This window comes from Cardiocondyla obscurior, linkage group LG04 (genome assembly GCF_019399895.1).
Source record: "Cardiocondyla obscurior isolate alpha-2009 linkage group LG04, Cobs3.1, whole genome shotgun sequence".
NCBI lineage: Eukaryota > Metazoa > Arthropoda > Insecta > Hymenoptera > Formicidae > Cardiocondyla > Cardiocondyla obscurior.
The window spans coordinates 1,503,777-1,530,979 of NC_091867.1; the positions used below are offsets into that span (position 1 = coordinate 1,503,777).

The 27,203-nt window shown below is 40.0% G+C and overlaps 2 protein-coding genes across 18 annotated transcripts in view; one reads left to right on the forward strand and one right to left on the reverse strand.

The window, feature by feature from the left end:
• The window catches only part of LOC139101883 (choline/ethanolamine transporter flvcr2b), a 38,687-nt gene that overhangs the window by 1,239 nt on the left and 10,245 nt on the right, over positions 1–27,203 (forward strand). Inside the window, exon 1 of one of the 5 annotated variants that reach the window (XM_070655386.1) lies at positions 9,266–10,013. The exons of 3 other annotated variants lie outside the window; for them this stretch is intronic. The gene's annotated coding sequence lies outside the window, so the exon portion shown is untranslated. Of the gene's footprint in view, positions 1–9,265; positions 10,014–10,069; positions 10,087–27,203 lie in introns of those variants that run through there. One more of the 5 variants, XM_070655385.1, reaches the window with a different exon arrangement.
• Positions 183–27,148, reverse strand: LOC139101868 (myosin-2 heavy chain). 13 transcript variants are annotated; one of them, XM_070655347.1, is made up of 16 exons: positions 25,893–27,148; positions 18,686–18,877; positions 18,371–18,480; positions 17,557–17,715; positions 17,381–17,464; positions 8,479–8,660; positions 8,202–8,289; positions 7,997–8,118; positions 7,713–7,842; positions 6,444–7,404; positions 6,054–6,154; positions 5,576–5,705; positions 5,412–5,489; positions 4,986–5,136; positions 919–1,905; positions 183–777 (listed from the first exon to the last, which is right to left on the reverse strand). In XM_070655347.1, exons 1-16 carry the CDS (start codon positions 25,967–25,969, stop codon positions 475–477), a joined length of 3,855 nt encoding a protein of 1,284 aa, XP_070511448.1. In that variant the 5' UTR covers positions 25,970–27,148; the 3' UTR covers positions 183–474. The 13 variants fall into 13 exon arrangements, with proteins under 13 accessions (XP_070511448.1, XP_070511449.1, XP_070511459.1 ...); XM_070655348.1 differs by lacking the exon at positions 5,412–5,489; XM_070655358.1 differs by lacking the exons at positions 17,381–17,464; positions 17,557–17,715; positions 18,371–18,480; positions 18,686–18,877; positions 25,893–27,148 and adding exons at positions 11,587–11,882; positions 13,277–13,430; positions 14,099–14,282.

Genomic DNA, 27,203 nt, shown 5'->3' on the forward strand with positions numbered 1-27,203 from the left:
TTTGGCTATTAACGTGTCGTGTCGCAATACCATTTGGCACGAATCTCATTACGCCACTGTGTCAAGCTTACTGTCCTGTTATTTCGCGAGAAATTTACCTTCTCTCTATTTCTCTTCGCTACTCTAGCTACTCGCGAAAAGTGTCTCTAATGTTTTTAAAATTAATTAACGCTAAGGAACTATTATTTTTCGACGCAGACATTAACGTATCCTTATCGTACGCAAGGATAGCAACGCTGGCGACTTTATTAATACAAATTTAACGTTTAAGTAACAACTAATTCTCTTTTTATAAATGCTGCTTTCAACGCGTGACGTTCGACTCGATTTTGCGTGAATTAATTCAGTTGTACATTTCTGTTTGGCTTGAAAATGCGCAAAATCTTACGTATATAGAGAATATATCATTTACAAATGTACAAAGTTTGACCCCGCAAAAACAGCGTTGTTATTCTGACGGTAAAAATATACTGTTCAAGTTTTTTTCTGCATTTGTTCCCAAAATATGATATTCGACTTGAGTTTGCCAGGTGAAATGACGGCGGTGTCGTTGCTTTCTTGCTTGGACCTCACGATTTCTGTTCGATTTGTAGGCTGTTCTTCGAGCAAGGATCGGCTGACTGGCGGCGACGTTAGTTTCCCGGGTGTTTGACGTAGCCCTTCTCGAAATTCTCTTGAGATAGACCTCGCCGTTAAACTGTGCATCTGCCTAGGCGTCTCGACTATTTGTACCTCAGGGGTCGTCGATCTGTTTTTAGCGTCGTCGACTTTCGCTACCTGCAAAGCAGAAAACCCAATTACTTAAAAAGAATTTTTATTTGTTAATTCTAAAGCTTATGTCGCTAAAAATAGATATAAGGATCAAGCCGAGATCGTGTCAAAGTCTAACCGAAGTAAAATGAGGATTTTGTTAGTTACCGAAGCCTTGTATATTTTCGTAGGCCGTGTTTCATAAGATTGTCGTCTGCCGAACGCCTCCGCGAGTCTTTTCACCGAAGGCAGCGTTTGCAAATCCTTGTCCGCCTTTTCAGACTGTGCCTTGGTCCTCATGTATATATCCTCGAAGGATCGGTCGACGTCGGACGGAATTTCGTCGTAGTCGTTCAACAACGAGATGTCGTCCTCGATGATCGCGTTGCGTTCCGCCGCAGTGTCCAACAAGTTCTTGGAGGTCAGCTCGTCTTGCGTGTCGTTCACGTAAACCGGATTTGCGTAGTAGCATACGTCGTCGCCGACGTTCGGCATCGATTTCGCGGACGACAGTTGCGATTTTACGTTTTCGGCCTCGAGCTCTCGCAATTCGTTGAGTCCTCCCGAGCTCTTCGCGAAGCTCTTGCAACCGAGCGATCTTGGCGGTTCGAGGTATTCCTTATACGCGTGTCTCGTCAGGTTTGACTTCTCGTCGTTTCGTAACGACTGGTCCAGCTGATTGTTGGACCGAGCACGGCGCAGGCCGTCTTGGTAGCCGAAGGAACTTAGATCCAATCTGTTAACCATTCTTTGTTGCCGGGCAGGCGTTTTTTGATCTGAGAACTCGTTCGCAAAACCGTACGCTTTCAAGTCGATTTTACGAACCTTTCGCTCCTTGTCGTCTTTACGCTCAATTTCCACACTCTGCTCTTGATTGTTAAGTTTGGCGTTGATTTCGTTTTTACTATTTTTTCTTTGATTTTCCAGGATGTCATCTGTGCGCTGGCGATCCTTCCATGTTGTCTTATCGGATGCATTCTTTTCGCTTTTGACTCTCTGACTGTCTCCAACGTTGTCGGGAGCGTCCGATTTCACGGAGAAATTATTCGTTTCCGGGTTAATCTCGGCGTTATTTTTACGCCACAATGCTATCGTATCTTTATCCTCTTGCAGAGCCGAAAGATCATCGTTTATTTCCTTTGGCGTAGGTTCTTCCTAAAACACATAGAGTTCACTAATTTTAACGGTATACATAGATATTAGTTTGATTAATATAGCATTTATTATAAAGCATTATTCTTGATAAAGTGAGAGATCTTACGAGTCACTTAAATTCTAAAACACATCAATGAATCTTCTAATATCAATTAAAATAGGTTTTTTTTGCAGTTAGTACAAACGTATAGAAATTATTAAATACGTAAATATTTTACAAGCAATGGAAATAATATGCAATGTTAATTTCTTTTTAATTAGAGGAAACTAGTGGACAGTAACGACAAAAATTTATAAGAAATATTATATAAGAGCGTAAATGATTATTATTTATTAGTCATCGTGTACTACGTACATGAAGAAGTGGTACTTACCGATTAAAATAACTTTTTTTTTTTCGTAGTTCGTAATTGCGGAATTGATTTCATTGTGTTAACGCGAATCGAAAACAATATTTCGTGAGATACATCGACATTGTAGATGCAAATCAGATTGCATATTTTGTGCAAATCGTGTAAGCAAGATGCATGCATTTCGAGTGGTAAATAACTCGGATTCTATTGTCGATTGAAGACATATCTCGAACTCACACCGTCACTTTAATAGAAATGAAGAGAAATTTATATTTAGATTAGTTAATTAGTTAAGATCCTTGTAATCAATATGTACATATAAAATATTTACAAGATTATCAGTACGTTAAATAAATTGTCTTCTTAAAGGTTTTAATAATTTTCGGTATTTATGAATTATAATTTACATTCTGAATAGAATTACCTACTTGAAAAATGTTTATTTCTTTTATGTGTTTTACATTTAATTTTAAATTAGGAACGATCTCTCATAGATATAGCAACCAGAACTGGACAGTTAATTAAAAACTTGTTAAGGAATTAATGGGGAGGTAACGTAGTATTGTGATACATATTTTAGATTTTTATGCACCCGAATTTATTTGCCACTTGTAACTTATTGTTAATTAGTTTTGAATATATACTTTCAATTTTTAATCGCGTGTTTATGACATCTAAAATATATCAAGCGTATGTCGCGCCATGGCACTTTGCATCTCGAAGAATATGGCCACAGTATTGGCACGAATGCATTCACATTCTTTCAGGTACATTAACGCAAAAACACAATAACCATATATAACATAACTATCAAATTTTCTTTAACAAATCTTTATAATCGTCAGCTAAATTCCCCGAAATTTTTAAGATTTCCGTCTCAACGTGGAGTGTCGTTTCCTCTTCATCACAATGAAGTCGAAATACAATTAAATCCATAATAATTTATTTATTTCCAACAGTGCTATCTCTCACTTCTTCTTATCAGCCGTGATAAGAAATTTAGAGATATTTTCGAGATTTTTTTTTTGTTGAAGTGTAATGCACTTTATATTTCTTTAACGTGATATTTCTATATCACATTGTAATTGTAATATGATACATCATACACGTTCTCTTCATTGACTTAGCATTTTATCTTTTTTCTTTTTTCTTTGTTTTTTTTTTTTTTTAAGTCAACTTTTCTTTTCGTCGTCACCATATTGTAACATCACTCAAACTTCTCACATACAATTTCTTGTATCGTTCTTCGTCATCTCTCTCTTCTCGCCGAGACTCCTTCAAAGTCTCTAGATTCCTTTCAGTATTCCTGGATATCGATTTTCCTAACTTATTAAGACCTTCAAGGACTTCCCGATGCTTTCTAGATCTCGTCCTTCGCGCCGCGACGTCATCGATGAACACTTTCCGCCTCTTTGAGACATCTTTCAGGAACTTGTTCATTATGATTTCATCGGAAGCACAATCAATCTCGTCCTGCCACTCATCGTTCTCGCTCGGCAACGGCCAAGGAGAAGACGAACTAATGTTTTTCTTGCGAAGTAGATTCTTGCGTTTTATCATGGAGCTTGTTCTCGGAGCACTCGTACGATTTCTCTTGCGTCCAATTTGCGCGTACACTCGGTCGTTCACGGCATCGTTTTCCTCATCTTGCAAGTCGCTTTCTTCAAAAGTCGAACTCGTTGAATGCTCGAAGCTGGCGAATCCTTCGACACTCGCGGAATAATCCAAATTCGCCGGTAGATCGCAACTGCTTGAATTGAGATCGGAATGTAGTTCAAAGTTCATTGAGCTTTCCGTTTCGACGGAGTCGCGACCGTTTTTTGGACCGCGAAAGGCGTGTCCATCTTCCAACAGAATCGGTTTCAATCGGATTCTCCTGTAGTTCGGTATCCTTCTGCTATTGACCCTCCTGCCCTTTTTGATACCGCCAAAAGTTTGGAATTTTAGCTTCGCGAATTCCAAGCTGCGATCCTCGAGCAGATTCTCCGGTGAGATCGGTTCATCTTCGAGGTCATCGTCGAGTTCCTCCGGATTTTTCAATCCAATTTTAATACCGCCGAACGTGTGATATTTATACCCGTTAGTAGTCCAGAATTTTCGGCCGCCAACTAATATCTGCTCGGTGCCGCCGGGACGGTCGTTCTCCGTCACCTGATACAATTGCCGCCAACGATCGCGCTCACTGTTCTCCGAGTCGCGAGAGCCGATCGAGCACATCCCGGAGTCGTGATCACCTGGGTCGCGATCGTCTTGATATCTCGGTGGTCCCGCGCGACAATCGTACCGCGGCACTATCGGCTCCTCGTTTTCGCGATCGACGCTTCCCTCGCGCTCGTTCCAAGGTTGATTCCAATCCGCCAAAGCCGAGTTCGGAGGGTCCACGTTGGCATCTAAATATCGCGGCAGGTACTTTACTTCTTCTCTTTCGTAAACAGCTTCTGTATCCGATTCTGCGAAATTTTCAGGGCCTCGATCGTCTCTCCGAACTTCCCTCGTGTCTTTCCTTTCTTGGTGATACATCGTTCTAGCGTCGTTTCTTACGAAACTCTCGGCTAGCTCGTCGTCGTCGTCGTTGACGCGACGCGTTAATCGATCGCTTACGGTCTCCAGATGCAAGAGGGGATTGATCGCGAAATGTGGACTGGCGCGGGGATCGCGGCAGCATCGTCTAGGAAGGCTATCGCGTAGCGAAGCGGCTTCAAATTGCTCGAGCTTGTCAAGACTCACCTGTCGTTCGTGTTCATCGCCAGCGCAGTTCGATTGCTGGGACAATGAGCTGCTCGGTCTGCTCGATATCGAGGACATCGCTGATGTAGCCCGCTCCGGTCGTTCTCCACTAGCTGCTTTCGATTGATTGATGTAGTAATCTCTGCCAAATCTATTAAAAAATGTTTCAAATTATTACACTGAGAGAAAAATTTTATTTAGTTAATACAACAAAATTATTATTTAACCGAATTAATTGTTGTTCATATAGACCACAATTTACTTTGGTTTATTAAAAATTTTATTGTATTAACTAAATCTGGGTTAGTTAAAAGGTTTGGTTTGTTTAACAAAATTTTTCTCAATGTAAGGTACTTTATAATGTGGCATCTAGCATTTTATTTATTATCTTTATTATGTCATTTGCGAAAAATTAAGAAAAGTTACCGTTTAATATCCGCTCGCTCGCGAATCAGAAGCGTTTCAAGATTTGCTTCGTTCAGCTTTGTTAACTCATAGTGGGCTCTAAACAAGATGAAAAATCGAACTGAGTTTCTTTCTCTTACAATGAGGTATTCGTAAAAAATTTTTTTTTGATATACAATTCTTACCCTGAGATATCCGAATTCTTGGAATATTGCCTTTCCAGACATCGTTTTCGTATGCTTTCCTCGCTGTAAGGATTATTCTCGATCGGCGGCGCATTTTCCCACTTTTTGTGCTCGCGTTCCGCTATTGTACCTATCCAATAGATATATTCACCGTCATTCGTGATATGATGCACGATCATTGTGATTTATTGAATATTAAAAATTCTTTTCTAGAGGAATATTGAAATATCGCTTTTTATACTTAAAAAATATCTAAATTTCAAATGCCAACATATATTATTTTAATTCTTCGATTATTGCAATAACTAGAAATAATGCAACTTTTCGAAAAAAAAAAAAAAAACTATTCGAAATCTTTTAATTTTTATTATGTATTTTTTTATGTATAATCGATTGTTCTTCACAAAGAAAATCGTGAGGAATTTTCAAGCTTATTGTGTATTGCGTATAAGTATTTTTTTTCTCGCGAATAAATTACCTGGTCGTGGAGGAGCACTTAATGGATCATTTTCACTCATCAAAACGTGTTTCTCGTCGATTGTTGCGTAAGGCAATTGGACTTCGGCGTTCGAACGCTTGCTGCATAAAGATGTAAAAAAAAAATTATAAAAAAAAGCACTGTGGCAAAACTATGATAAAAATAATGCGGCAAGATACGGAGCTCGTGCAATATCGCATTACGGAGGGAACTGGAACTGTCGTTATTACTTATTACACGTTTATTTCGAAACCTGAATAGAATATCGTTTTATTCATAGATTCATTATATGCGTGTCTTTACAAATATATAAAAGACCGAAGACAAAGATTAAGAGAATAAAAAATGAAAGTACTAAAGCATTGAAAAATAAAATTTCGAAGTCCCTACCTTTTTAATTCTTCTATTGTATTCTCTGATTTCTTTAGCTGTTCATCCGTGATTTTTCTCGCTTCATCAGCCGCCTCGCTCTCTGCGGAGCAAACTTCAACTCTCGTTAAACTGTCCAAATGTCTCTGGATTGCCGTGTCGTAGTGCTCGGTATATTCGCTCTCTCGTTGCTCTTCGTTTTCGTCGGCGACGTTTTCTCCTCGCACGCTTCTCTCACCTGATTTTTCAGTCTGCATCTTTACTTCCTTTTGCTTAGAACTTTCCACCGCGGTCGCGATTGTCCTTTCGCCACGCTCAACCGTATTATTAGACTTCTCTTTGGCTTTACCTTTTTCTTTTCTCACCATCGCCGCAAACGAACTTTCATTTTGATAACCTTTTTCATCTTTATTTTTGTTGATTTTCCCTTCAGTGATTTTTGTAGATTTTGGGGGTCTCTCGTGACTTTTCTCTTCTTCAAAACGCTCGGAATTAGGCACGTTATCTTCGGTTTCCGTTATCTCTCGGAAGTTCTCGCTATCAGTATCATCTTTTCCGGAATGTACTCTTATCAGTGTTCCTTTTCGGTTGCTTTCCGCACGATCGTTCGTCGCGTCGCATTCGGAAGTTCTGGGCGTTCTTGGGATCACGTTGTTGATCGCCTCCATCAATTCTTTTTCGATCTCCTCGTCAGACTTCGTAGAAGAGCATTCGGAGAGATCGGACGTGTCCTCGGCATCCCGGTCGCCGATCAAAGCCTTGTAATACGCGTTTGAACTCGGCACCAGCATCGCGACTGCATCTGGCTGCGATCGAGAAGTTCTCTTCCTCTGGAATAACCAGTTATCCTCCCAGGATTCGATAGGTGAAATTATATCCATTGTGCGACCAGCGGCGTGACGTTTTGTCTTGACCGGCGGATACTCGGTGCGATTTAAATCCGAAGAATCCGACGACGACGGCGAAGGTAATTCTTGCGGGTCTGTTAAAAAAAAAAAAAAAAAAAAAATTTAAGACTAAATATCACGCGCGACAACGTTACAGATTACGCTAGAAGCAGTCATGCAAAAAGTATTATTTTGTATTTCATATCTTTTTAGAGAGAAGAAATATCAGATTAGCAGACTATAAGCTATCCCGGTGTTGAGATATTTTTTTAGATGCGAGCTAAAATAATTTTAATAAACATATCTCGAGATATTATTGCAAGGTAGAAAGATATGCAGATGGACAGTTTCGTGTTTTTAAAAATGCAAATGGCATTCAAAGTAAAAGCCCGAAAGCACTCACGGTCGACGATGTCTATCCCGTACTCCGGAAATGGTACTCGCCGGGTACATCCGAATTCCAAGGCTCCGCTATCTCCAAGTTGATCCTCGTCCGACGTGATCGTAGTTACTTCTTCTATCCTCTCTTCCATCTACAATAGGATTCTCCCTCAGAACGCGCACGGAATGCAGTTACACTCGTTACATTGATTGTATTATGTTGATGAATTTAAATGTGCCTCTTACAGTTAATTATAAATAATTAGTTAATTACATTTCGCGAGGATATGTAATCGATGTGCCTACCGTAAAGGACATTGGTTTCCGAAGATCTTCGTTTTGCCTGATCGACGCGCCGTGATCGTCGTTGCACGCGAGATCGAACGCGTAGCTCGCAACATCTTCCCCAGGAACATGCTCGCTCTCATCTAAAAAAAAAAAAAAAAATAGCAATCCTTTTCGTAAATCCGACACCTGCTACGTGATAATACGTTAAGTAAATTCTACGCACTCGCGGTATACTTCGCCTTAGGCGGATCTGTGTCGTGTACGACGTTACTATTGCCGTCAACTCGTTCCCTTTGGTATCTCTCGATGACCTAAAACAATCGCGTTCACATTTCGTACATTTATTTAAGTATGACGCGGACTTAAATTGATATTTAATTTATAGAAAAGATATAAATTTATCTTCTTGAAACATGTAATACATTTTCTTAATTAATTCAAACAGTTTTGAGTGGAAATCTATTTCTTAAATTTCAAATAGTTCTGTGCATATAAACGACCTTATTAAGTATCGCGGTAGCGAGGAGATCCTCGTAACTATTATCCGCGCGTCCTTCTCGAGGATGCTGCGCATCCGTAGTCTCATTCAATCCCGGTAGTTTCCGTGCTTCCTCGACGGCTCGTTCGACGATCTCTCTAAGCGCCGCGTGCGCCATAGCTGGCGGGTCCTTAGGCGGCTTGTCTGCAACATCAAGTCGGAAAATTGTCCAGATCAACATTGTCATCGCGGTGATTGATGACGAAAACATTATTCCGCTAGTCATAACGTCGGCAATTATCGCGACATGGAGATAATCTCGGGGGTCACTACCGTTTCACTTATTAACTTCTGCAATCGTAAACTAAAATACCCGAGTTAGAAAACGACTCTCTTAAGTTGTTTTTAATCACCAAAGGAAAAAGAAGTGCATACCGATCTCCTTGAATTAACAGCAGATTTTAACCACGAAGCGACGTGGGTCATGTTTCTCTCTTCGTTCTACCGAGGCATTCTTTAATTAAATTCCTTCTACGACAATTTTTTTTATTTTGTATTTCCCCACTGGTGTCCGAGTGCCGCGTTAACGTGAAACGATCCTGCGCCAGCGATCCCATGGATCAGTTGCGATCCTCGCGGAGTGACTGTCCATCGGGCGTTCTATCATCAACGACCGAGCGCATCTCGCCAACAGTTATAGCAAAACGGGGTATAGCAAGCGTGAGTCGTGCCGTGCACTTTCTTCAGGCACGACCAAGTCGAGATAACGGCGATATTCGCGAATACCAGTCACTTCTTCGCAGTAATTTCTCCAACTCGACCTTGCCGATGATGTATCCTTACAGCCACTCCTCTCATCGACGGGCTCTCGCGGCTTCATCTCGTTCTTTTGTCTCTGTCTTTCTTCCTCTCCCTCTTTTTCCTTTCTTTCTCTGTCTTTCTTTGGGCTTTTGAGCGTCTTGTCCGCCGTGGATTGCGGCCGCCAGGTGAAATTCACCGACCTCCTGAACTCTTTCCACGGGAAACTCGAGGCCCCGCGCTTTTTACCTCGTCCGTATTTTCACATGAAATTCTGGACACCCGAGGTTAATAACGATCTCGATTCGACAGCGTTCTAAGTTTTAATTATATGCGCGTTTTAATTAATTAAATAAATCTACATCTGTATTTTAACTGGTTGATCTTTACGAACGACGGTTTCGTAATTTCGAAAGTTTAAATCAAGAGAAAAGTATTGCCTCAATATCAAACGTATTAAAAAAAAAATTTTCGTGCGACTTAACAAACTATAAAAACGAAAATAGAAAAAATTGAAAAAAAAAAACGTTTTTATATTGCTTGCGACGTCTTACATCAAAGATTAATAATGTTTGAGCATCAGTCTATTTGCAAACAAACATATCGACCGTCCGTTTCTTCTCTTCTGTTTGTTCTTTCTCTGTGTAACGCTTGTAATGCCTTACACAGCCACTTCTTGTACTCGTACAGTCGAGGATCTACCTTGCGGAGGACACCCAGCCTTGATCTCACGCCGTAGAAGGTGAAGGTCGACTACAGGTATTTTGCGCGCAATCCGACCGCCTCGGACATTAGTCGTATTATTAGCCAGCAGAAGAAGTTTCTTTGGCAGGTAAAATCGTCTTTTCTCTCGACATCTGCTAATGGTAGCAAAGCCTATCGGTGGTAGCGCCGGCCTTCAGATCGATTTTTTTTTTTTTTTTTTTTACTTTCCTCGTGCGATTGTATCAAACGACGTGTCGCGGTGGCGTGACATACAGGAATAATAATGGCGCATAATTAATTCATGATAATCGAGTCTTCCCGGCTGCGGCTCGAAGGAAACGAGGCTCGATCGCGGTCGTAATTCGGTATACAATTTATACGAGAGGAAAGCTGTCGAGATGACCTTCGAGATCACTGACACGCAATAAATCAAAATCGCTAACGCAGCGTAGAAATCTTAACGTGAATAGAGATTCAGCGTACATTTTCTACGCGATAAGTTTCTTTTTTTTTTTCTCTCTTTCTCTCTTTCGTCAACCTGCCGGTGTTTAATTCCTCTTCCGCGGCTTTCCTCGCGTCGTAACATATTCGACTACGAGCTGGGAACGATCGCGGAATGGAGAAGGCTTTGGGAGATTACCGTTCATTTGTTTCGCGAGGGGGTCTCGAATTTTCAACGAGCCGACGTCGGGGCTTTTTCACGACGCAGTATCAATTTATCGCTCCGTCGAGGACTGTATGAGATAAAAATTTGATTTACGAATGATTTACGGGCGAATAATTCAGCGAAGTCCGTCCGACGCGGTAACGAGTGTACTTTAGGTGGAAAACTCATTCTTGCCGGTGAAATTTAACTTTTATTCGGCGCGATACTTCAATGCAGGGAATCCTGGATCCTCTCGTATATAAAAAAAAAAAATTCCGGATAACGGAAGTCGTAAAACCGTTGCACCAAGGCATTTCCCCTTTTTCGTTCTCTGTCGATCACGACGTTATAAATAGCCGATCGCGCTTGGAGATCTTGAGATGAGGTTACTGGACCAGTTTTGTGCGCGGAGAGAACGGCGATATCTCGCAAGAGATATGCATCGCGAAAGAGACGACGCATTTTCGCGACGCGAAAGTTTGGGGGCCGTATATGTATAATAGTAATATATTATTGATACATTATTAATCTAATAATAATAATATTAATATACATATATATTAATCTATTATTATTATCTAGTTTTTTTTTAAATACTAATTTTTTTTATACAATTCATATACTGCTTGTAATATTATGTATCGGAGACGCTACTTCTTTCTTTATATTGCAATAAATGATGCTATTACTATCATCCATTTATCTGTTAGACTACTTCGAGATAAGAAGATAAGGAATCGGAATTATTTGCGGCGAAAAGATTACAGTGTATTAGAGGCGACGTACTTTCATTGTATCGCTGATAAAAGCACTTTATTAGCAAAGCTAAATCAAATATAAAAGATTATATTAAACGTCGAATAATTCGGTGGAGTTTTAATGGGATTTTCTAGTTTCTTTCTAATTCCTTTGAGAATAAGCTTTAATTAACTTTCGATTATATTTAACATATTTTCAATTAGATTCGGCAGAGTTATTTACCATTTTTTCGTGAATATAGGACGTAGACGAAATAGGCGACGATCAGACCGCCGATTAATGTCAACATTTCTTCAGCAGATTGCAGTTGCATCGACTGCACCTTTCACATCATCAGCTAATGCGATTACTTCGTCTCTCCTCTTCGGCTCCTTTTTATCTTCCTTGTCTGTCGACGAAGCGCTTCCTCGTCAAAGTTCAGAACCGTGCCGGACACTTAGCACACGCGCGTGTATACATTTATCAGCGAGGCTGAAATTTACGCGTTAAGGCATCGCCATTCTTCGTGAGCGCGATACCTTCGATAAGAATAACTACGATTCATCTTACGTCACTCGCGGACTCGTAGAATTATTTTTAAGCAGGAAAACTGTCAATTGCACTTTGCCCTGGCGTCTTAGAAAATTGTGACGATACTCTCCTCAAGATTAGGAATAATAGTCGGAATGATAGTTAAGTTTTTACTAGGTTCGCGCGTTCTTCGATGAAATCTCGGACTATTTGTTCGCGCAATTACGTCAGCTTTTTTTAGTTTTTACTTTTATTTTTTTTCTATCTAGTCAGTTCTTAAGTTCTCATTTGCATGGCAAATGTTGAAGCGACGAAACGCGTCGGCATTAACATTCGAACCTTCAAGAACTCGTCTGAGCACGCTTCTGCTTTTTCTCAAAGGTGACACGGTTGAAGGCTATATGACAAACATCATGATCGAGCATATGACGTTTTTCAATGTTCCCGCGTGCATGACTTTATTTCGTATGTTAACTAGACGCGTCTTGCACGGAAGTATTACGTAAGGGCTTCGGATGTATTTCTATTTTTAAATTACTCTTTTATTATTACCATGATTTCTGGTAAATATTTGCTTATATTTTTATGCAAAATTTTGAAATAAAGCACGTAAATTTTTTGCCTGGTAGAGTATAAAAAAAAAAAGAATATTATTGTGTCACTTTGATATTTAATACCGAATAGGGATTTTTAGTTCTCGAAATAAATGTTTGAAGTGAATAAACGATACGCGCTTGTGAAATATTTCCCGATACAGATGAATATTATTTGCATCACCGAGTCGACGAAGTAGAGTATCGTCACATCCTTTGAAAATATATGTCACGAGTGAAATTGTCAATCGATTAATTTTAGCGTTTCGACATTTTCGAGTGGTTTGTATAAAAATTACTTCAACAGGCGCCGTCGAAAAAAATGCGCGGTCGGAACTCGTCACGATTTCATTTCTCGGTTTAAAAGTATCTCGTTTGCTCAGTTGTGTCATGCAGTTGATAAAAGACCGTTACGCGTGACGATAACGAGAGCTCAATAAGATCGTCCTCTTTTTCTTTTTTTTTTTTTTTTTTTTTTTTTAAACACGCGAGGATTCTTTCGTTCTGTATGATAGCGTTTACTGGAATTTATTCATTAAATCTCATAACTTATGCAGAGAATTTTATTTATAAAATATTTTTTTGCATGTAAAGGTATTTTAATTAAATAAGCCACTGAGATATTAAATTTAAAGACATTTATAAAAAAATATATATATATATATATAATTTTAAATAAAGAAGAGTTGGAGCACTTTGTGTTCTTGTTTTAACTTGATCTTGATGTATAAATTTTGTACGCTACAAGAAGAACGTTATAAGTTTTTCATATTCACGGTGCAAAAACAGTCATTTATCAGAATAATTACGTGCGAGACGAGATCAAAAGTGTCCGGTGAACGTCCAGACGCCAAGGTCTTCAAATCGATTTCTCGAACGTGAGAAGATCTGTGGTTCTCCGTTTCCGCGGCTAGTATCGTTTCTTATCGCTTTGCCGTAATTAGCACCGACCTTGATATTTTACTATAACCAGAAGAGCGCATAGCATATTTTTCAACCAATCGTGCAATTATTAATTTTGTATTTTTATCTGGCTTGAATAAAATAGATAGCGATTTGGAAAAGAAAGCAACAGGCATCCATTCCACGTATAGTGCATTTAACTAAAACTAATGATAAAAATTTATAACAATTTTTGACATAAATTAATTAAGACTTTAAACTTAAATAAAAAGTACTTTATATATATATACATAAATTAAATTTTTTACGAAAATCTCAAGACGTCAATCGCTTGATTCTTCAAATTTCTTAAATTTAATTAATTTTTTTTTATTATGATTTATAGAAGACTTGTTAAAACTTTTGTGGAATAAAATTCTAAATTAAAAAAAGAAACTAAATAATATTTAATATATAGGCTCGCTTCTTCTTTCTCCCGAGAGAAGCGATTAGGAATGGAAAGGATGTCGAATTACTTTCCCCTCCTCCCTCTTTTCTCATTGATTAGAAATTCAATTTCACACAATAAGCCTCCTGTCAATGTCTGCCAATTTGCGTATTTCCTCGCGCTGATGTTTCCACTAATCTGTGTTCACGCCCGGATATGTTTGTACCGTGCTGAGAGCCGGCTGCTATCATCCGGGGTTAAAGATCTCCCCTGTCGTGCGTCCATTTAAATACCGTCTCACCTTCTCACGTGGTCTTTCGCGGCGCATTCCTCGCGTTTATCTGCGTGCCTATCACCCGGCTTTATTTTCGCGGCCGTCCTTTAATCGCGCGCCGCGCGCGGAATCTTCACACGCGCGCACTCGCGGCGCTCATACGCTCGATCGCTCGCTCGCCCGCTCACGACTGAGACACGCACGTCTCGCCGTCGCCGTCGCCGTCGCTCGTCCTCGTCCACCTGTGCACGACGTGTGCGACCTATGGCTTCCTCATAGTGGGGAGCCTCGGTCGCTTTTGCGAGAGAACGCGCGTCTATCGTGATAATCACCTGCCGCCGGATTGGGCCGCTCGCTTTGTGGGATCGCGACGGCCCGCATTCGCACGCGCGCTTAAAGCACGCTTTAATAGTCGCTTAAGTCTCGAAATTGGACCCGTAATGGCTGGCAATATTTTTCCAGCTTGAGTCGCATTCGACACGTCGGACATTATTTACTCCGGATCGCCGGGTTGGATAAAGAAACGTTTGCCTGAGAAGCATTACAACTTCTTCTCAATCTCGGAATTGTTTGATATTAAAAAAAAGTGTTGAAATTTTTTTTCGAGTTATTGATCCTCACGTTTAGCGTGTCGCGCTGAGACTTTAAAACGGACGTTTGTAATTATTACGATATACCGTACAAGAGCTTAGGCTCGTGAAGCCACACGACTTACCCGGAGAATTGGAACGACGTGTTAAAGTGATATCGCCGGCCCGTTCGCGTTCGCCACGTTACGCGGTTTTGTCTAAGACGCATTATCGCACGCGTACGCGACTTTTAGTTACGCGTACGGTGACTTTTTCCAGGCCTCTTTCAGGCGGAACCCGAAGAGAGTCGTTTGACGAGATGCAAAAGTCGCTCCGTGTTACGCGAGACTCGATCTCGTGCCGTTTCGTTCGCACGAAACCACCACGGGTCTCGTTACGACCGTCGAAATTAGCGGTCTCGATCCCGCGAATTCCACGGCGCCGGTTGACCGGCACGATTAGATCGTGCTCCGCGCAAATGTCACTTTGCGATTTGCGGAAGAGTCGCGGAACTCGTTTCCCTTATTTGCGAACGGTCGCCCGGCTACTTTTACTTTACCTGCACCTGTGTGAGATTTACTCCGCAAACGGCACTCTAAAAGTCAACGAATAAACTTGTAATAACAGTATCGTTAAATAACACCGATTACATATATGTATAACTAATTTGAAGTCGATCTCTTCCGCAACTGAAACGCAACGACGTAAGGGTAATTAGGCAATTAGTTGAGAAAGTACAGGAACCTTTTATAAGATCGTTATAAAATATCGGCTCTGTCCCATTGTGCTATTTATATATATATTCTTTAACCGAGTTAGGCACGTCGACATAGCAATTATCATTCGAAGAACGTGGTAATTATTCCCCGTTTCCTTCGTAGCTTCCTTCGATTAGCGAATCGGCTAATCAAAAATCTATCCTTCGACTAAGAATTCGCGATGAGTCATTCGTCGGGGAAAAAAAAATGTTACAACGTGAGATTTCATGATTTGTTCACATTTTCGAGCGCTTCTTATTGTTCACGTAATCAATAATCGTATCACTTCCTCGTTTAAATTATTTTTCTTCGAAAATCTGGCACGTACGTTATAAATCATAAACAGATTTCGATTGCTTTCGCGATTATTGCTGATAATGACACGTTAGTATGAAAACCTGAAGAAAGGAAGAGTCGAACGACTCAAAAAGTAGACTTGAAAGCTGCCGATCGCCATTTACCAGCGTATTCCCAATGGCGAAAGTTGAAACTTCGACTTGAGCGACTTAAGATGCAATTTCGAAGCGATCGTAAATATTAAACACTTACACGTAAATATTAAACAGCAAACACGATACGTTATATTTTAACCATAAATATTGCACGCTGATTTACCTTTGAGGTAATAGAAAAGTTTTTTTTTTTTCACTTTTTTTCTTTTTTTTAATCCAGTCAAAGACGAGTTAGTTGAAGCTAAAGTTTCACCTTTCGCCGTCCAGAATTTGCTACATGGCGGTCAGTTCCTTGATCTAGTTTCTATGTTCTAAATTTCTAAGTGTATTTTAATGTGTTATTACCATTGTCGCAAGAGCTAGAGGAATACGTTTACGATATGCAAGGTGGACTTAAGTCCTTTTCTTTAAGTTCTTTTCTTCGAAGTCGCATATAAGACGTGCAGCCTTGCGAATTAAAATAAAGGTGAAACTCGTGAAAGGTGAAAAAATATTTCAGTGACTAATATATAATTTGTAAATATATAATCGGTCCTAAATATATAAAAAAAAATATATAGTTTCTTATTAATATTTAGTAATACTGAAATATGTGATCGCCTACGCGATTATACAAACCAGATGGATCGAAGAAAGCACCACGACGCGATACAGCGTGCACAATCTATTGAGTTTTCATTGAACTACGTATGCACATGTTTCTTAAAATGCTGAAGATAAAATCTTATTCTGATAACGTAAAGCGCGCGATATCACATCGTTTGTCTTTAAATTTAATAAATTGCACGTGACAGTGAAATATTATCGAACCGTATTGATAATGTAATATTTCAAAAGTTGACGATCCTTTTTTGATTTGAGCGGTTTCTCTATTTGCAGTATCGGAACTTTTGAATTTAGAGCGCGCCCGTAGATAATGAATTCGCGACCTTTCATTGAGATATATGAGCCCTATCCGTGCTTTCGTGTTTTAACGTTTTTAACGGGATAGGAATTCGCCGTGGGAAGATAAAATTGCGCGCGAAATGAGTCGTGGGAGGACATGACGATAATTACGAGCGCTTGGCAGGGTCTTTTTACGTAACCGCGCGCCGTCGAGATGTCGCGAACGCGAGTGTAATGACAAAAGTGCCTGGGGAACGTCGACCGGTGGAGCGGAGCGGCACACATTGTCCTCGTCGGAAAGGCATTATCAGTTAATAACCGGTGATACATCGGCTAGTCGTTCCCAAGACTCGCCGTCAAATAGCGCACGTGGCGCGAATTAAATATGTTAAAAAAAAAAAAAAGTCGCAAATTTAATGACGAACGCTATTCTTTATCTTTAACGCTATCGTTTATAATCCCAGCAATAACTGCGTTAATTTGAAAGTATATGTAAGTTTGAACCGGAAACGAATTCTTGCTAAATTAAGAAAAATTCACGCAATTATCGTTTTTTTTTTTTTTTTGGATAGATAAAAGATAACGTTTCAATTTGAGACCAAGCTTTTCCTTTCTTTGCATTTCAATTGAAGATGAAATACTTACTCGTAAGGGACATTCTCAGGCAGGCAGCTAGTCGAATCAGAGCGGCGATCAGCGGCGGACGATGTTCCTCCAAGAATCTGTCGTCTGGATTAATAGACGTTAATTGAAATTTTAATTGCAATTTTATGCTACACTGCAGCGGCGTCAGATGCTATTACACGTAATAGATCGCTTACACTCGGAGTCCTCGTACAGCTTATCGATCGGCGTGTCGTTTACGCTCTCAACGAGACCGTCGACTATCTTTTCGACAAAATTTTGGACCGCGTGCGCCATGCACCTCTCTTCCCGATTTTCTTGGGTCTGCACCGTGTCCGAATTCGCGGCTGCATATTCTGAAATTTAAGATATTATTAAAAACGTTCATTAATTAATTTATTTTTTATTTTTTATTTTTTTTTAAATTACTGACGAGCTCACAGATTTTTGCCGAATTATAAACTCGCGAGTGTCATGTCCGCGGTGTTACGGAATCGCGTCTCTTCCGCGTTTACCTCTTTAAATATCGTGTGTCCTGCGCGTTTTCGCACTCGTTTCCTCGTTATCGCGGAACTAGCTGTTGAAGCCTCGCGTTGTCACCGTCATCACGTCACACTCGAATCACACGAGCCGTCGCCGGGATGGAAGAAAAGTCGCTTTCTAAATCCCGGACTGTGCACCGTGTGTCGCCGTTAGATCGCTCGCGCTCTATCCCGATCGAGCGCGTTGATACAATTCACGGCGGATCACGCGGCGCGCATCGAACAATGAGCATCGCCGTGAGAGACTTTTCGAGCTCTTACTGTTCAAGTCTCCTTCCGTTACGCGGCTTTTCTGCCTTGGAACAAGGACGGACGTTGGCCAATCGGGGATAGAACAGCGCGGGCAAAATCGTCGAAGAGAAAGAAAGCCAGATACGCCGAACGTTCCGGAACACTTGCTACGCATCGCCATTACCTTATCGCGAACCTTAGAAAATATTTTTATCGGGCAATATCGTAATTATTTTACCTGCCACGAGAACGTGCGATTTAGCGGTACCGAAGAATCTCTGTCGGTCTTCTTCGCTCGCCGTGCCGCCAAAGTTGTCGAACCATTTGTCATTCCTCCTCAGCCACGATCTGCGAAAATTAATATTTAAACTAGACTTCTATTTGAAAGACTCCGATGATCGGCTTGAAATAGATTCTTTATGCGAAATCAACGTAGAAACGATAATTACGGGGACTTTAAAATGATCTCGAGAAATCGCGCGCGGTTCGTTTATCGAGCAGATGGAGAGATTTCGAAAATAATTGATACGGCGGGAATTATGACGGCGGAAACCTTTGTTGGTGGCAGAATATGCAGCGCCAGGCATTGTCGGACGTGTCCCACCTAGAGCAGGCCTTCCTGCAGGATCTAGCACCGCAATCGCTGCAGCGTACGCCGCGGCCGACCAAAAACGGTGCCAAGCAACAGGCGCAACGCCCGTCGTCGACCACCACTCGCTTCGTTCCTCTCGCCTTTGAATCCTTCCTACATTTTTTTTATTTATATAAATCATTTGTAATTAAGCTTTATTAATCGACAATTTTTTTTATTATTTACTTAGATGTTATTGGACGTTTATTGATTGATAGGAAAGACAATAGTAATCGATCGATATAAGATGATTCATTGATTCTTATTAGGATTTTTATCACTATTTAATATTATTTTAATGTCGTTTTATTTCAATTTGTAAAATCTATTTCAATTATTTTCAAAAGGTTTATTTAAATTAAGCAACATATTATTGTATAAACTGGGCGCAATATGTTTATTCGAGGTGTTAATCACAAAAATTTACAGGCTAAATGCGTTTATTATTAAGAATAACGGATATAAAGAACGACGCTTGATAAAATTGTTCGATTTTATTTTCGTACCGCGAAGCCACCGATCGACTCGGACTACGCATTCTAGGACACAGTTGTTACATATTTACAACGTCGTAACGGTACAAAATAACCGCGCTTACTGTATATGCATGCACCAACTATTAATACAATGCACATTTATTGTACGGGTGTCCCATAAATGTGAATACGGGAATGAAAGTTTTATTCCTCAAAATTTGAAAATTTTTAGTATAATTTCAAGTTTTAAATCTTCTTTTAGGAAACAAAATTACGATCAATGTAATTAATTTGATTTAGAGTTTTTATTTCAATAAGCACGAAGAGGTATTTTATGTTAAACTTTTTAATATTTAACAAAAAAAATTTGGGATATATTGTTTGGGGTTCGTATTCAGTTGACAATATTTAGGCATTCTATATGTATATACGCAGGTCGTTATATGAGATCCCATGTTATCGAAACCTGCGTGTAATTGGTGCGAATCAACAATACGAAAGAGAATGTAATAGAAAGTACTTATAAATAGATACGGCGTGGGTACGATTTTATGCCATAATAGTGTACATATTTCTAACCATTTTTTCTCGGTCATCGCGCGCACTTAATTAACGGTTTAGATTTATTTCGAAAGTGATAGAAGTCAAACACGCACGTCGCAAGTCGACGCTATTATTTCTCCTTGTTTTTTGTTAAATACGCGGCACTGACCGTCCCGGTTTAAAGAAGTTAAATGGGATATCAATTAACACCATCGTAGTTTGATTGTCGTGCAAGAGACGATAAAATTACTTTCACCTTTTTTTCAGCTTAATAATGCTTTTTCAAATAATTAACATTTATTTTTTTGCGGAAGTTCTATTACAAATACGTGGTTAAAAAAAAAAAAAGAATCTTTAGACGCCATATGTGAATATTTGTGTTAACAAAAATGCTCGAACTGCTTGCTCTCTTATGCCACTTTCTAAATAATTGAAATAGTTTAAATAGTCCCATAGTGATTGGCCAGTTAGCCGGTCGGCGCTTAATCTTCGCGATCAAAGAACACCGCGGCCGAGCTTATCGTATAATTGTCTTCGTCTCGTTCCATGTCGGAAGTGACCACCTTCACCACCACGACCTCAATGGTGATCAGTAGAAAGAGAAGTAGGAACGTCGCCATATTATACTTCTCCTGACCTGGCACGACTTTATCGCTCTCGATTAGGAGCGTGGAGATGAAGGATATGTAAATCATGATTGTCAAGCGGGGACACGGAAATCTTCCGTAAAGAAATGAAGGCGACACCTTGTCTTTAGCACTTAAAACGGGGAATCGTCGCGACACTTGGCACAATATAGAATCGCGAAATTAAATCATAATTAGTTTACAGTTCACTTTGATCTCTCCACGTAATTTCGCTCTGACTTTTGATTAGGTAATCCACGTGACTTCTTTTTTTCGTTTTTGCATGGCACTGTTAATTACGCGCAAAGACTTAATCGCTAATCACGGCCAATTTAAATCAACGTGATCCTAACCCGAATACTTTTTCGCGCTTGTCCTGATCGGCGATTACCACCAAGTCTCCGCAAAACTCCGTGGAAATCAGAAACGCCGAAACACAGCTGATGTACGAAGCTCGCAGATTAGTTTATAACTTAATTTGCGAAAGTTCCTTCATCGACCTTAATGTCTTATTTACGACGTTGAACGCGGTGATTCGACGATTCCGCATCTGTCCGCGATAATTCTCGCTTTCTCCGTCGACTCCTCCAGCTTATTCATTCCGCCTTTCAGCATCCTCCCGCATTCGCAATTCCGATCGGCGCGGTAATATAATCGCGCCCGAACGCACTCCGTTTTAAACGCCGATTATGCGATCGTAGCCGCGACTTTCCACCGTACGATTGGCCGCCGGTTACGTCGTTTTACGTAACGCCGCGCACGACACGCGATTACAATCGAGCTTTCGTCCGCACTTTTTACATGTTCTTCTATAAGCCTTTTTTTTTATATAAATGATAGATACTAGCGTTTAAATTTACATAATCGAATGGTCGACACAAATTATGCAAACATGAAGATTATGAAACTAATTTTCAATTTGAAAGAAGCTACGTTGCGAGCTTTGAGCTATTTTTGGTTAACTTCAGTGTTTTTTTTTCTTTTTTAATTTTCTCTTTTTTGTTTTGCTTCCATTATATGCATTCACATGCAATTAAACATGTTTGCGTAATTTCGTGTTTTATTTTCTTCAGAGGATACTTTCAATTAAATTCCTTCTCGCTTCCTCATTTTTCTTTTCTTTTCGTTTACTTCTTTCTTTACTTTCGCTCCACTCTTCGCAGAGAATTATGTTCTGTTTAATCGTCGTAATTGATTTAATGGAAGGATCTTTTCGATGAACTAAGTTCTCGTTGTTGCTTTTCAACTTTTTTCCGGCAACTTCTTGCGAATTACGTTTTTCATCTAATCAAGTTTCCCTGTTACGCGTCCTAGATTTATATTTATTTATCTCTTCTTTATCTTTTCTTCTTCTTATTCCTTGTACTTTGTCTTTCTCGGACGAATATTTTTCCCGAAAGAAATGCGCGAAATCAGTTTCTTTGCCTTTTTCTCTCTGATACGTGCACGTAACCTTTTTACAAAATATATTCAGACTTCCTCTCATCGTTCATAATTGAATATGCTTGGACGATTCTCGCAATTGGACACCTACGGTCCCTTTTCAATCAACTTTTCTTATATATATATATTTTTTTTTTTATGTACAGTTGACTCCACGACGTTCCGATTCCCTGCGTTCAAACGCCGCGTCTTCAGTTTCTTCCGGAAAGTAATTCTTGCACTTGAATCCTTCTTTGTTACGTCTTCCCTTTCACCGTGTAACTTCTTCTATTTTCGCCATGCACTTCTCGCTCTGCGCAACCATCGAGCTGGTTTTCTGCTTCTTTTCCCACCTCTTTTCGTCTTATTTCCAGCTTCCTCTTTAGACTCGGCTGGTAGCTCTCTTCCGCTGCTATTGCATTTCAGTCCTTGTATGGATTCGACGTTTCAGTAATCTCGATCACGGGCGATCTTTTCTAACGTTGAAAAAGGAGAGGGCAGAGACTGATCTCCGAATTCCGACAGTATCGCCGATTCTAGCTCGCGTCTTTGATGATGTTGACGGTGACGCCAAGTTGGTCCGCGGTTAGACCGCAATGTGTTAACTCACTCAGCATTTCCGTGAGCGGTTCGCGTTTCAGAACCGACGCGATCGTATCCTCGTACCGGACTGTCGGTTCGAAAGTGACAGTGAACCGCTCGCAGCCGGGGAAACTTCAGAATCGCGTGGTTGTGCACGCCGATGGTAGGAGCCTCCGTCTTCGTTAGATTCTCACGACAATATCCTTTCTCCTCTCTCTTTCTTTCTTTTTTTCCTCTCCCCTCCTTTTTCTTTGTAATTGGTAATCGACGTTTTTGCAATTAATAAACACTTTCTCTGAAATATTCGATGATGTCACTTTCAACAATTAAAACGACGGTGATGTCAGAATTGAAAAATTACGATTTCTTGTGTAGTTTATCTTACACCAGCGAATTTTACGCGTTAATTGCAATAAGAACAAGGTGACGTAATATCAGAAGTAATTGACACTGTATTACAAAACTTTATAAGTGATACAATTTTTATTTAAAGTCGGCTATGTATATATATTTTTTTTTCTCTCTTTCTCTTTCTCTCAAAGTGAAAGAAAGAGAGAGTTCTCTCGCACAATGGTCCATTTTTATGATTAATCAATTTTAGTGATTTAAAAAAAATTGTCTTATCTCTCTTCGGACATTTCATTGTATACGAGAGGAACGATTCATAAGTCTGACGTACCGCGTGCATGTAATTTGATTACATCACCTATCGTGCAATTTCTCGCTTCTGTAATCGTTTCTTATTATATAATAAATGCCTTTCCCATCCACGAGCGAAAGAGCATCGTGTTACTCGCGCGACGAATCCTGTCGGCGTCTATCTTTCTAATCTTATCGGTCTCGATTTTCCCTTGATGTCATTTACACTGATACTCGGCATTCAAGAAGAAATAAGAATAATAGGTATGCTCAGATGTTTTCAACAAGATATCAAAACAATCGAAAAATCACGAAAAAAAAAAAAAAAAGAAAAAGATGATTTTTACAACTTACAAATATGTAATTATTTTAAATTATTAATTGTATAAAATAAATTTTCTAAGACACGTAAATTTAATGTTAATAACTTACTTAAAAATATAAAAATAAAAAAATTTTCTTCCGCAAGATTTCATATTTTTATAACTTTTAAATATCATTTTTAATTTATTATATTATTATTGATTATCTATCAATTAATAATTCATCTATTTTATTAAGAAAGTATTGTCTTCGTTACGATTGATAATTGAACGAGAGCATCACCTCTCGTTAGAATAGTAAGTATTGCGAGTACACGGCAATTATTAAGCTCCATCGAATCGCTTTTTGCACTTACCGTTTCTCTCGCTTTCTCCCGCAGATGATCCCCAGAAAGAAATGTTTCATCGGTTTAATTGTTGATACTATTATCTCAAGATTTTATTATTCGTCACGTTATTATTCAATTTTTGAAATTTACAGCCTTAAAATGAAAAGCGGGCTCTCGGCTTTTCGTGAAAAACTTATTCTCAGCATTGTGCAGGAACTCAGTTGGTTTCAGACGTCACAACGACGTGAAATAATGCGCTCCACTCCTTAGTTCGTCGCTCGTATAACAGACAATAAAGCAGCCTTTACGGAGAAATGCTTCCAAGGATAAGTTTTAGTCGCACAGAAGTTCCAACAGTTCTCAAAAGTTAATGGTCTCGATTTAACATATACACGGCGAGATGAAATTGTTCCAATATGATTCGCGAGCTTGTCATCCGGCGGTGTAGTCAGCTGCTGCGTGGTCCACTTTCCGCGAGGCGTCGGATTTAAATCGTCGCCGTGGCGGAAAGGAATACGACCGATTTTCCGCGTGCGTCGTGAAACCGACGGTACCTCGCGGAGATCGCCTCGCGTTTCGCGCGTGCGGCCGGGCCCAACTATCCGCGGCGGTGAATATCCCGACAATGAAGAGAACGTCGCCGGTGCCGCGGGTAATCCCGGGCGTTCGGCGTGTTCCTGTGCTCTTCCGACGTGCTTCCGGTTCCCCTACGCGCCGCTGCGTCCATTGTTCGCCGCGGTTCGATACGTACATTGTGCAACGCCCGACGTTTTACCATTGACGGGCCGCTCCACGCCCCATGGCCCGCCACGCGCATTCTTAATGAACGGGCACCGTCCCTCCTCGCTCGTGGGGTATCGATACGTCGTCGGCACGCATCACCGGCGCCGTTCACCGCTTCCGGCGGTACCTGCGATCCTAAACCGGCTCTCGTCTGGCGAGGTCGCGGGGCCACGTCGGATATTATTCCTATCGCGCGGGAGCATTGCACGGACCGTGTCCCGATCGCGTATGCCGGACTCCGCATCGCGGAAGACAAGGTCCGCCGGTCCGCGTGCGCAGATTACGAATGTGCCGAGTCAGGTCAGGGGAAGAATGAAACTTGGACGTAAGTAAATTTAGATGGAAATTTGAAAGCGGTTCATAAATGTATCAATGATTATATTGTTTGAAATAGTAAATAACGATGCTCGCGAAATGGACTTATTGTGCAAGCTCGCCATGGAAGAAAAGCGACCTTTACTTCAGTGTGGAAACGTAATTTGTTCGGCTAGGCGCTAGTTATTTCAATTCGAACGGTGCACGTGTGTATACTATCGAACCTTTGACAGATAGATAACTCATTAAAAAGTAACTTATAGTACATTCCAAAATAATCGTCTTTTAGATATAAAGGCATATTGGCAAATCTGACAGGACCACAGATATATCTCTGTACATGCGATACAATCTACAATCTGCGAGATTTTATAGCGCCGCTTCTATTACAAGTCGTGATACGCCGAGAATACGAGGAACGAAATTAATATTTCATTCGGGTCATAGCCAACACGGTCTTATCTCGTTATCTTAGAATACCAGCGGGTGACAGATATCGATTTGCTTTGAATTAGTAACTCCCACCGATTTCAAGCCGGCGGCAACAACAAACCGCTTAAATTTTTCTCACTCAAATAGTTCCGAAGTTGTAGACGGGTAATGTTAAACTTCAAGGTTTATCTTTATCAGTTCGCGACTTGCTGATAAGATTCTATTTAGTAGAAAATTTTTTTTTTTATTTAAAGATCTATCTTTTTTACTTTCAAGCAACGTAACTTTTATTTTATTTTATTTTAATAATATAGTTGAAGTAGGCTTAAATTATGCGGACACAATTGCAATATCGCGACGTTATCTCGACACAACACACGATTTTTTCCGAGAGAAAACAAAAAATAACTCGATTGTCGACGCGGCCGGCGTACATGTATACATGCGATAAGCGGAAATTCTATCACTGATAAGCCTGAAACTTCCGGATAAGACCAACTTTACGTCAATGTTGAATAACCCTTGACAAAAAATAAATATATATATATATAAATTATGCGGGATAGGACTAAAAGAATATCGAGCTCTTTCACAATTAGTCTAATTTCGTATGCGAAAATAAAAATTCTTCAAAGTGAATAAATATTTCGCGCGCTTACCTGGATCGAAGACCGACGTATAGGAAAATCCCAGAAACTACTCCAACCGCGAGCAGAATGCTCGGTGAGATCATCATGTTTTCTTTCGTTCGGCGACTTTCGCCCCCACGTGAAAGAAAGAACGAATACGTAATCTTCGAAGACGCGACGGAAGAATCTTTTCTCCTCGAACTTCTTTTCCACCCGCGGGTTTTTCAACGCGAAGCGTTACTTCGACGCGACTGGAAATACGCACTTTAATCGACTACTGCTCGTGGCTTTCGCGATATGATATGATATTACGTGTATCAATATACAATTGATACCGATTATCCGAAGCGGCGCGGCGTACGTGTAATCATGCGATTAGCATTGTCGCGCCGAGTGCGAAGCAAGGACACGCCCTAAAAAATCCTGACGTACTTCTTTCTGAACGACAATTTATCATCCGCGCGTGTTCGCTAAAAGTACACTTGGCATAATTTATTCCTTCGCAGTTTATTTCCGTTAAATAATTCAACGCGATTCTTAAATTCGATTTGAACCTTTTTCGCGCAACGAACCGATTCGTTTGGCATTCGAGAAGCTACTCGAGTGTTCCGAGATTGATCTGGGTCTACTTCTAAGATTGTTATATTAAATTTGACTTTTATTCTTACTGAAAGAACGCGCAAATTTTTTAAACGATAAAAAACATTGTGTAGGTGTACGTAGAGGATCGCGGAAAATAATACCTTCACACTCGATAATTGATTGTGTGTGTTCTATTTTTAAAGAACGGTGCACCATTCGTATATTTAATTCTTATCGATTTTTTCGTGACCTTTAATACTGCAAAACGGCACTCGTTAAAAATATCCTCTTCCGATATCAATATTAGCCGAGTTCAAGAATCCAAAGTGATTAAAAAATTATAAAGATAAAATATTTGATAAATTTTAAATCAGAAATTTAAATGTTTTAAAGGTATAAACACGACGATCGTAGATATTCTAACTTTTTCCTTATTACAAATATTTATTTTATATTCTGTAAAATCAAGAAAGAGAAAAATTAGTATGAAACCTTTTTAATTATTAATTTGACTATCCTTTTTGTTTTATAATATAAAAGGTACACGAAGAGTTGAATATTCATGAAAAATGTTTCCCGATTTTACCGTGAGCTCGCAATCTCGTTTCGTTTCTTTATTCTTTGATGTGCTTTGCGCTTCTTGATTTAAGTTGCACTTCGCACCTTCGCTTTATCCGCGCATGGTCTTCCTCGCGGGATTTATCTCTCCCACGGGCACAGGTCGAGTGATCTCGCCTCCGAGATTCGCGAAAACGCAGC

Excerpts from the sequence above, each read along its gene's own strand:
- LOC139101868 (XM_070655346.1), bottom strand. The coding sequence starts at position 25,969 with ATGATGATCTCACCGAGCATTCTGCTCGCGGTTGGAGTAGTTTCTGGG. Across the intron at positions 8,661-17,380 it reads CCTGAGAATGTCCCTTACGA|ACAAGCCGCCTAAGGACCCG; the intron begins GTAAGTATTTCA and ends TTGATGTTGCAG. Across the intron at positions 5,137-5,411 it reads GAGCGAGCGGATATTAAACG|ATTTGGCAGAGATTACTACA; the intron begins GTAACTTTTCTT and ends ATTTTTTAATAG.